The sequence below is a fragment of the Anarrhichthys ocellatus genome, unplaced genomic scaffold (assembly GCF_004355925.1).
Source record: "Anarrhichthys ocellatus isolate YVR2014 unplaced genomic scaffold, GSC_Weel_1.0 scaffold21, whole genome shotgun sequence".
Lineage (NCBI taxonomy): Eukaryota > Metazoa > Chordata > Actinopteri > Perciformes > Anarhichadidae > Anarrhichthys > Anarrhichthys ocellatus.
This window is the reverse complement of record NW_022280051.1, coordinates 4,916,625-4,927,418: the sequence shown is the minus strand read 5'-3', so window position 1 is coordinate 4,927,418 and position 10,794 is coordinate 4,916,625. Positions and strand designations below refer to the sequence as shown.

The 10,794-nt window shown below is 44.1% G+C and overlaps 1 protein-coding gene across 3 annotated transcripts in view; it reads right to left on the bottom strand.

Annotated features, from left to right (window-relative positions):
- Positions 1-156: 156 nt before the first annotated feature.
- The window catches only part of LOC116389861 (transmembrane and coiled-coil domain protein 3), a 25,327-nt gene continuing 14,689 nt past the window's right edge, over positions 157-10,794 (bottom strand). For all 3 annotated transcript variants that reach the window (XM_031858892.1, XM_031858893.1, XM_031858894.1), the window contains exons 2-5: positions 5,258-5,422; positions 4,066-4,850; positions 3,137-3,272; positions 157-2,533 (exon numbers count right to left, since the gene is read on the bottom strand). In XM_031858892.1, coding sequence (XP_031714752.1) covers positions 2,231-2,533; positions 3,137-3,272; positions 4,066-4,850; positions 5,258-5,422 — 1,389 coding nt within the window. In that variant the 3' untranslated portion in view covers positions 157-2,230. The remainder of the gene's footprint in view (positions 2,534-3,136; positions 3,273-4,065; positions 4,851-5,257; positions 5,423-10,794) is intronic.

The window sequence follows — 10,794 nt, the reverse complement described above, 5'->3', positions numbered from 1 at the left end:
CACTCAAAGTCATTTTTATGTATGAATCACTTAAGATGCTGAGCGGTTTGATCTCGGTCCTGACGTCACACAGTCCGATGGTCAATGTATAATGGATGAGATGTCGGGAATAAAAAAAAAAGACGACAAGTAGGAAACGGAACATCTGCAACGATCTTTAAACAAAATCTGATTTATTTTCTCATTTGAAAATAAGATAACGTCATGGAACCCCATAACCAGAAACTAATGCACAGAGAAGAGACCGGAATTTGAAAATATACATCGTGGACGTACAGCTTTGGAGAGGAGGTGCATTTCTCTCCTGAAGAGCAGATGCAAAGATGTTGAGCCAATTTGAAAACCACCAAAGACCGATGGTAAGAAAACTAAAATAAAAAGATTAAAAAAAAAAAGCAATTTCAGTGTTACTTAGAAAGGCGTCTGTGCCTTAAAAATCTCCATATTTGGCTTTAGAAGGGACGCAAACAGAAGACAAAGAATAAAATAAACTGACACGGCTTCAGTCCCGGTTCATACCCCCATCATCACAGTGTGCAGGGTTACAGAGCACAGCGCTACATGGTGCGCTTTCCTCTGTGAAGTCTGTTATGGTGCATTCAAGTCACGTGGGAAAAACGGTCGCCAAGGGGTTTATGCCATCACTTCTTCTAAGTTACCGACATTTCAGTCATTGCAATTCATACTTCTTAAAATCTGATGGCAGGGCATGAGTTAGTGTGCTAGCTTCATCTCCAATGAGGCACTTCTCAGCCGGCTAGTGTGAAAAGGCTGAAGGGAATTATTACGTGCGATTGAAATGTAGTAGCGGTAATCAATCACGGTCTCCCCGCAGCTTCATCAGGTGGGAATCCTTTCAAGTCAGGACTATTCCCACAGGACTTGAACGCAGCACGACATCGAAGGCTTTACACAAAAGTTAATTTTGTTCCGTTCACCTGGAAAAATAAAAAAAGGCAATTCAATAAAAAGCCAAAACATGCTAGAGCTTTTCTCTAATCGTGTCGGCCTTCCTCACAGTTTACAGGCTAGCTGGTCGATGCTAAAGCTGCACGTCAACTCATACGTTACCCGAAAAACACGAAACAGAGTTTACATGACGAAAACCCCAAAGCATCAACGAGACAGGAGGCAGTTTAAAAGAGTTCATTTAAAAAGGAATACTTTGACATTTTGGGAAAAACGCTTTTAAGCTTTCTTACAGAGAGTTAAATGAGTAGAACCAGCGGACGGTTAGCTTAGCTTAGCTTAGCTCCTGGTTCTGTCCAAAGATAACAAAATCTGCCAATGAGCAAAACAGTGACAGAAAGTCAATGCTTCTATCCAAGAAACAGTCCTGCACATGAAAGCACAAATTGTTGTATTTAAATAACATATATAACATGTTAATTACTGAGTCAGGCTAGCCGTTTAAACTCGTTTCCAGCCTTTATGCTAAGCTAATCATCTCCTGGCTCTAGCTTCATAGTGTGAGTGTTCACCAAACTCTCTCCAAGGAAGCAAACATTGTGTGGAACACGGTGGAGACACAAACAAGAAGCAGACACACACAAAACACACCCACAGTTTAAAACAACAGCGTATAAAACGTTTTAAATGAGACGAGAATAAACATGACATAAATACAGGACAGATCAGTACACAGTACAAATCAACCTTCGGGTGGACGTGTCTTTGTGTTGTCACAGCTGGCCGGTGTTCAGGACTGCTTGACTGGCCACATGCAGCCCGTGAGAGTGTTCAGAGGGGTGAGGTGGGGCCTCAACAGATACACGTCCCTTTAAAACAGGACAGGAAATAACCGGCCGTATTTCCACACACCGATCAAATCCTCCGTTTAGATTTTAGTGTCTTGTTGCTGCGATCCAGAATCCAGGTGGGGAATCCTAAAGCCAATAATATGGCCGATTAATTCCAGTTGATTCATCTTCTAGTTGTTACTTTGGATTGTAGCGATATACTTTTATGTCAGCGTTGTGTCAAAGTTGTATATGTTTGCACCTTCAGCACGTTGTGGATCTCGGTTATAACTTATATCAGCTTGTGTGTTGACAGCGGAGGTGCATTCTGGGAAAGGCTTTTCCGTGGACCCCATTGAGACATGCAAAGCACAAAGCCGTGAACCAATCACGTGGCGCCCACAACAAGGGCTGGTGTAGAAGGCTACATGTAAACTCGACAAAAACCTGGACCCTTCAGGGTTGGTCGTCTGCTTTCGCGCTCCCTCGAGTCAGTGCGAGAGGAGCAATCGTTCCAAAGCGCTCTGCAAATGTTCCCAGTTCTTCCACAGCAGCGCCAGCACGGACACGCCCACGCAGGTGAGCGCCAGGTGAACGCGGCTGCGCAGCAGAGGGGCGGCGAACTTGGCCGCTGTGGAAACGCACACCAAGATCACGGTGACTATGGCCAGCATGATGTTGATGCACTTCCCCAGCAGCACCTTGGCATCGGTGTTCTCCACCTGCACCGTCTGCTGCTGCTGCTGCTGGAGCTCCAGCTTTGACACGCGAGTCTGACACGACTCCAGCACCTCCTGCACGCGCACACACACACACACACACACACACACAATATGGTTGAGATCAGGGAAATACTGGAGAGCAAAGAGTCATAAGAGAAGGGCAGCGAAACTGGATTAGATAAGATTTGACATCAACTGCATTAGAAATGAACAGCAGTTGTGTATCTTATAAGGAATGAATGGGAGATGCAGGAGGCACCTCAGTGTGACTCGTCCGTCTTCTTCTTAAAAAAGACAAAATACCCAAAACGGTAAAAGAAAACAAAATATTGTACAACCAATTAGAAAAGATCAGAATGTTCTTTTTAAGTAAGTTCTCTGTTGGTGCAAAGTCGACGCTAAACGCTACGTTTAAAGTAGTTAATTTGATACGGAGTCCATGTTTTGTTGCTTAAACTGTCAAAAATGACTAGAGTGGTGAGTACTATGTACTATTATAGTGCTTTTGGGGTGAACTATTCCTTTAAACAATGAATAGATTGTCAACATCTCTCCATCTTTAACTCAAATATTACGGATGTTAAGTGTCTGTACTCGTTCAATGATGTTAAACTTGAGTCTGTGGTGTATTATATAACTCGCTCTCATATGTTTGTGTACAAAAACACAAAGTACCTGGATGTCCCTGGCCCTCTCGTAGGCCTGGTAGGCCACCTTCTCCTCGATGCTGGCCAGCTCCTGCTTCAGGTTACTGGTCTCATTCTGGTGGAGCTCCGTCAGGTCATTTAACTGGTCCTCCAACCGCTCATACCTGACACGCACACGCACACACACACACACACACACACACATGCAGAGGAGGAGGAGGAGGCAGAGCACCAACAATATAGAGAGAGGGTGAGCAAACGATGCATAATTGAGTGTATGTGTGTGTGTGTGTGTGGGCGAGTAACAGTACAGCAATTTACTTACTACAGCAACTGAGCTGCTGAAAACATTTGCCCTTGGACAACTTAGCAACAGTCTGGAGGTTTGTGTCTATTTTTAGTTTGCAGAAGCTTATAATAACTGACAAAAGACTTTTGAGGTTCAACAGATGTACAAACACACTGCGTCACTACCAGTTAGGAGTGTTTACTGCAGGGTTAAATACGAAGTGCTGTACTTGTGAGCCGTCATACTCGTACAGGTTATGGTTCCAGTGTTGTCGTGCTTTGTGATTATGGGATGGTTTCATGTGAAGGACTTTAAGAGGCACGAGAAAGAGAAGTATTAGGTTTTTGGCAAACAATAAAGGAAGGCAGTAATATTTATCTCTTCAATCTATTCCATTAGTGTTGGGAAGGATTGTGATGGTTCTAATTGATGAGTTGAGTTGGGGTTACTTCAGCCACCTGTTCATCATATTTAGCATTATTATTGAAGGTTTGGTCATATATTATTTAACTTCATACTATAAAGACTGTTCCTCCCTCAGTGACGAGGGCAAAGCCTCAAACATCCGTGTTTATTAATCTAACAAGTGTGCAGCTTGACCTACTTATTGATGAACTCTGCTATACGTGTTTTAAGAGGACACTACTGGGTTTGTGTGTAATCCCCACCTGTATCTCTCCTCCTGCATCATCTGTGTGAAGTAGCTGTAGTCTCGTTTGAACTGTGTGTTCAGAGTCTCCATGTCCTCGGCCAGCTGCACCTGAGCCTCCCTGATCTCGCGCACCATGTCCAGCACCTCCCCCAGACGCCCGTTGGAGTCCGACCTCCCCGGACCCCCGGATCCGGCCCCGGAGCCCCCGGCCGGGTTCCCGTTGGAGTCTGCGGACACGGACGTCCCCGTGGAGCACTCGTCGTCGCTCTGGTACTTTGACGCTTTGGCTACCGTGGTGGCGCTCCCGCTCAGGCCCCTCGCGGCGCCGTCCACGTGCAGCCCGGACCCCGACTCCATGGAGCTCTTGAGGTGGGCGATGTTGTCGGCGCTGCCGAACTTGTTCCTGATGAGGTTGGCGAACTCCCGGGACTTGTTGAAGAAGAACGGCGGCGAGAGCGACACGCCGGGCCCGATCGTCTTCACTTTATCCAGCGCCGGGTGGCGTCCGGTGGCGCTGATGTCCCGCAGGCTTCCCTCTTTGCTGTGAGTCCCGGACTCCTTGCTGCTGCTGCCATCCTTGTGGTTGTGTTTCCCGTTGGTCTCGCTGTCCTTCACGCGTCGGTGGTACTGTTCCAGCTTCCTTTGCAGCCGGGCGATGGTGTGCGCCGACTTCTGGTTCTTCTTCTCGAAGACCTGGCGAATTCGTCCCACCTGCTGCTTGTCGGCATTGTTCACCAGCTTCAGGTACTCGGCGACGTTCTGGTCCCGAGCCGCCTGCTCCACCTTGATCTGCTCCGTCACCTGAAGGCAGAACGACAATTATTTAGGATGCGCCGATTCAACCCCCTCTTTGTCATTCGGACTGTTTGTAACTCCTTTGCACTCACTCCAAACAAAAGTGTTCTACTCTGTTTTTATTACTCACTGGGATAGAATAGATTACATTAGTTGTTAATAATCTCTTCATTAGGTGTCAGTCCCGACTGATCACATTCAAATGTTCATATGATGAGAAACTTCTTCCAATGAAAATGAGACAACAAGGACAATGAAAATCAAATCAACTGAAATCTAATTGGCTCATCATTGGATAAAGACATTTAATAGCTCTATGAAGCACCATCAAACTGAGCTGAGGAGTTGTTTGATTTGGTTTTGTGATGTATGTTCAGAGGCTCTCGGAGTGAAAACACAGTAAATCCTCTGACCTTAAGGACCTTCTGCTGCAGGCTGTCGATGCCGAGCGCTCCTTTGGTGAAATCCAGCCCGACTCCGTCATCCCCGATGCTGTCCACCAGGTTGGACTCTGAGCCGCCGCGGCGAATGGGCACCGGGATGCTGAGGATGTTGGCATCGCAAGCGCTGCGCTCGGCCTGTAAACACACACACACACACACACACACACACACAAAAGGATTGGAATTATTAGGAGTGAAACTACAAAATCTATAAAACACTCTTTTATAGTTGTCCAGACCACAAGTTGATGCCTTAAAATGTCTCGTTTTGTTCGACCAACAGTCTAATATCCTGAAAATATTCAGTTGAAAGTGACATGTGGCAAAGAAACGCAGCAAATCATCTCATTTGAGAGCTTGAAACTAGAGAACGGCGACATTTTCTGCTTAAAAAATGACTGAAAGAAGCATTTTTCCATCTGACTGACAAGAGTTATTTCTGTGTTTACAACATTTAGTCATCAGAGTGTCTTCTTGAGTGGAGCCGATATCAATAATGCTTCAAAAGATCATCTGACGCTCTTTATTATTGTGACCGTGGAGGTTTAAAAGGCCTCATTGAACAACTTTAGAGAGGAAATTTAATCTCATCAAAAGGTACAAAAACAAAAGACGGCCGTTGCTCAGATGTCTATTCAGACTTTCAGGCACAAACCTGCTGCACAATATCAACCCATTGATATCAAACATCAGGTGTGTTCATGAGGCCGCGTAGAAGAGCTTCACGTTTTTCTTTCCACCTCTTGCTTAAACTGGCCTGCCTCGTCTCTTGGCGAGACTCACAGAAGATGAGAGCAGAGCTTTAAAACAGCCAAACAAGAGGATGAGGAGAGCTGAGTGTTCAGTCTTGAGAGGATCCTTGTGTTTAGACTGACGAGGAGGAAGAGCTGAGTGGAGGCTGATAATCCACTATTGACAAAAGCAGACGGTTACGCAACGCAACCTAAAATATTAGTATGTGGTAACTCTTGTTGCTACGGCAGCAAAGTGCACATAAGCTCTAAAACACGCACACACATGAGCAAACAGCTGACGAACCCTGAAGGCGTTTTTTTTTTTTGGCTGTATTGTTTTTGTCTTTTTCTTACACACACGGCGCTTTAATTGTGTCCTGTGGCTTTGTGATACGTCCTGCAGAGTCAGCAACCGTCATCCCCCCCCCCAAGCAGAGAATCATAGTCCGACATTAACAAACAGTCACTAACTTTATTAACATAAAGTCATTCATGTAATTCCTTTGTTCTGAATTAAACACTGTGCTTCTTCTCGCTACTCCTGAGTACAGATGGCTTCCACCCTCACAACACGTCCATCGGTCCAACCAGACGGCCACGAGCAGAACAAACCTGTGCTGCAGAGAAACGCCGATTCAGTCAATATCGAGGTAAACATGCAGAACATTTGCTGTTAGGAGCCTCGGAGACACGATATTCTTGCTCCTGTGCCTGGAACAGTGGGCGGTAAAAGGTTGAAAAGAAAAAATAATGAACGGATGATTAAATAATTCAGATTGGTGAAGTCAATCAGCTGCAGCCTGGTGATTAGTGCACGAGACTAGTGAGTGAGTCATCTTCCTATTGTAGCGAACACTAAGCCCCCTGCTGTGGACTCACAAACACACACAACCTGGAATAGTTTACATTTGTGAACAGATGACACTTTCATTTGCACAAACCAAGAAGCTTTTTCACATCCTCCTTTGCTGCCTCTCACGCACAAACAGCCTGGAAGTAAATCACATGTTTGCAGGAGATTCAAGTGTCAACATGCGGCTGTGTGAGCCTCACACTCGGCAGTCCACACATGTATCACACATCGGCTGGGATTATTTACATGTGAACACACAGAGGCACCATATGTCTCTGAAGGGCACATGCAGATATCAGGTCACTAGTCGGCCTTTGGCTCAATCCTGAAGGGTAAGTTAGCATTTGTACCAAATTTTATGGAAATTCATCCAATAGTTGTTGAGACATCTCACAAAACCGTTAAAAGAAAGGTCACCAACATCTGGCAGATGTTGAGATACTTCAGACTGGACCAAAGTGATGCACCGACTGACCTCGTTCCTGAAGCCATGCTGCTAGTGTGGCTAAAAATAATCTACTGATTAACTGATGAAGGAAATAATGATCACTTGAAGGCAAACACTCCAACAAGAAGAGGACCCACGACGAGGCAGATCTGGTGCGAGTATCTGCGTCGGTGTGCTTTCTATAATCAAAATCTAAGATTAGAGACGGGAGAGGAAGCTTATGCTGTTTACGGTGTGTGGAAGAGAGAGAGAGAGAGAGAGAGAGAGAGAGAGTGGGCCAACAAGTGCTACTCCAACTCCCACGAAGCACCGCTCATCTCAGCGTCTCATTAGTGGGAGTTGGGAGTATAGGGACCTTGCCACGGGGAGACGTACGGCCTGACACAAACACAGGAAATTGCCATGGGAAACGTTTCTTTTGTTGCTCCCAGAGAGAGTCCGAGGCTCTTTATTCCTGCCTCCAATCCATCAGTTTTATTTTCCACCAACACGAGCCAGAGGTAGACGCAAGTCAGATACCCGTCGTCCCTCGTGAGCGACTCAATCCTCCCCCCGTCAGCTGATCAGAGCGAAACGCAGAGGTGACGCTCAGCTATTTTGTCAAAAACCAATCAGCAGCTGTCCGTCAGTGACGAAAGAACAAATCAACACTAACACTCAAGTCAAGGCTGTTCACAGAAAATGTAAAATCCCCTCTGAATACGAGCCGAGTGAAGTGCTGTGCATACATTATTCAGTGTCCAGGGCTTCACACATAACCAAACCCACCGGTCGGAAATGGAAAATGTGGGCTTGTTAAAAATAAAATGAACAGGGAGTTGGAGAACTGGACAAAAAAAAAAAAAAAAAAAAGGAGTAAAAAAAAAAAAATCTAAATGTCATCCTTTTACTTTGAAGTTGTGATATATAGTGTTTATTTGTACAAAAACACACAATTCAAATGCTTGTATTTTTGCTTTGATAAAACATTGTTGGGGGCAATAATAGTTGTATTTTGTATAATAAGCTGCTCAGAGCTAGGAATGAATCAATTAAATATATACATAAATAAACACATGAATTAGTTTCTTACTGGCATTAGTACGGCATTAAGCCAGTAATGTATTTGCTGTAGATTATTCTTTACTTCTTCTCTGTGACAAATAAGAGCTTAAAAAGTGTAACAGAGATTATAGCACATTAGCCGTCTATTGGCTCTAAACCAGCATGGAGCCACACACAGTCTGAACCAGCACACCAGATTAGCAACGGCTGATTTAAACTGGTGTGTGTTTGAGTATTAGAGGAGGAAATGATGTGACTGGGAGATCAAGAGATTTAGAGGAGGAGATGTTTAAAACCAGACTTCTTAAGCCAATAACAGGAAGCCAGTTCAACATAAAAACATGCTCATTGCTCTGTAAGGCTGTAATTCCGAGCTACATGCTAATAATAGCAATGCTAACATCCTGATGTTTAGCAGGTATCATGATCATCATCTTAGTTTAGTGTCAGCATGCTAACCTTTGCTCATTAGCACCAAACACAAAGGGAATATCATTCTTTCTGCAGGTATTTGGTCATAAACTAAAGTATTGGACAAATTAAAAACTTTGACCGTGTGTTGGCGCTAAAGGGAAAGTCAGGTAAACACCAAAGTCAGTGAGAGTCATCCTCTGGGCCCCGTGGATGTTTGTACCAAATTACATTAAAATCCATCAAAATGTTGTTGAGATATTTCATTTTGGACCAAGGTTCCCTTCAGCTACATCGCTAGCTTGTCTAAAAATAGATGTTCTGTTCAGTTTTCTTTGGTATCAGTTCTCCTCCGGCACCATTATCGCTTCCTTCCCTAACAGGACGGACTATACAGCAGCTCTTTGGACAAATATGGAGATGTGCTCGGACCACAATTTAGATAATGACGTTTTGAAAGGCTTAATCTAGCAAACCCTATTATGTTTGCCAAGGCCACTCTGTTCCAACAGACTTGAGAAGAACACAGATGAGCATCCCTGGTAATTGATGACTGTACTTCCTGAGGGGCTCCAGAGAAAAGCTCGTACACCGAGCCTAATGCATCAACGCGGCCACGGAATAAGGTGCCGGTTACCCAAACCAGTGCACCTGCACTTTGATTTAAATACATTCAACCTGTGGGGCACAACTCTGAAATGCTAAATTGCAAAAGGAGCATTTTGTGCAGACTGAAAACTCCCTCTGCAACAAATTAAACACAGTATGAATAATAAATGAAACAACTGGGGATCTATACAGAGCTGTTCATCATCAGGATTAAAGCGTGTTCTCGGTGGGCCACTAAACACTGCGTCCGATAATTTTCACATTACCCTAATGCTGTTTTTTAAACTTTTACATTTCCACTGCTGTGACTTTAGGGCTCATAACTTTATTTTTAATAAGTAAGCAGAGGAGCTGCCTATTTTGAAGTCTGCAATCAAAAAGAGACCTCTGTGTCTGAATGCATAATGAATATTAGATACGCTGTTGGCCAATAGCTGCATTTTTAGGAAATAATTTGCGTTAACAGGAAAAGAAGTGAGAGACCTGGCTTGGTTTTGGTGACAGGATGTCGTCTCATTTCTAAAATGTATTCAGATCACGTACAGAGACAGAAAGAAGACAGAAGAAGAGGACAGCTTAAGGTGAAATGAGACATTTGGTTCATGTGAACTGGACTGGAGCACCTCCTGTCGGGACAATCGGCTGTGACTCTGTGGCCTGAAAAGAGGAGCCTCCTGTGGGGAGGACGAGCTGGCAGACATGCACACCACCTCCCCGTGGGGCTCCAGAGATGCAACAGAGAATTAACCAGGGAATAAATGGAAGGCAAATCATCATTAAACTGGTTATTAAAGATTATTCTAATGATAGAAGGTGTCCTAAGCTGACTAAATGATAATTCAATGTAGTTTATTGATGTTCTGTGGAATTGTATCATGATCATATTATGAGCGGCGTATAATACATAATTAAAGCTAGTAATGTCAACACATACTGATAATGCTAACAGAAACAATATGAATATTATCTTCACTGTGGCTGCAACGAACGACTATTTTCATCATCGATTGATCGGACGATTACTTCCTTGATTCGTTGATTGAATGTTAGCTCTAAAAAAATGACACAAAGTAGTGAAACATGCCTGTTGCCAGTTCCCAACGCTCAACGTGGGACCTACAGTCCTTAAGTAACCCAGAGATATACATTTAAATATCATAGCGGGCGAAAAGAAACATCAAATATTCACATTTGTGAAGCATGGAGTGCTATATATATACATGGACATATTGCGTCGTCATAACTGTGAAAGACGGAGAGATCCACACACTGTTGGACTTTTAAAAAAAAGCATTTGATCAAAGGACCTCTTTGTATTGTTCCGCCTTTGCTCTGTTGACAACAACACCCTTGTTCTATCTGCAGTTACACACACACACACACACACACACACACACACACACACACA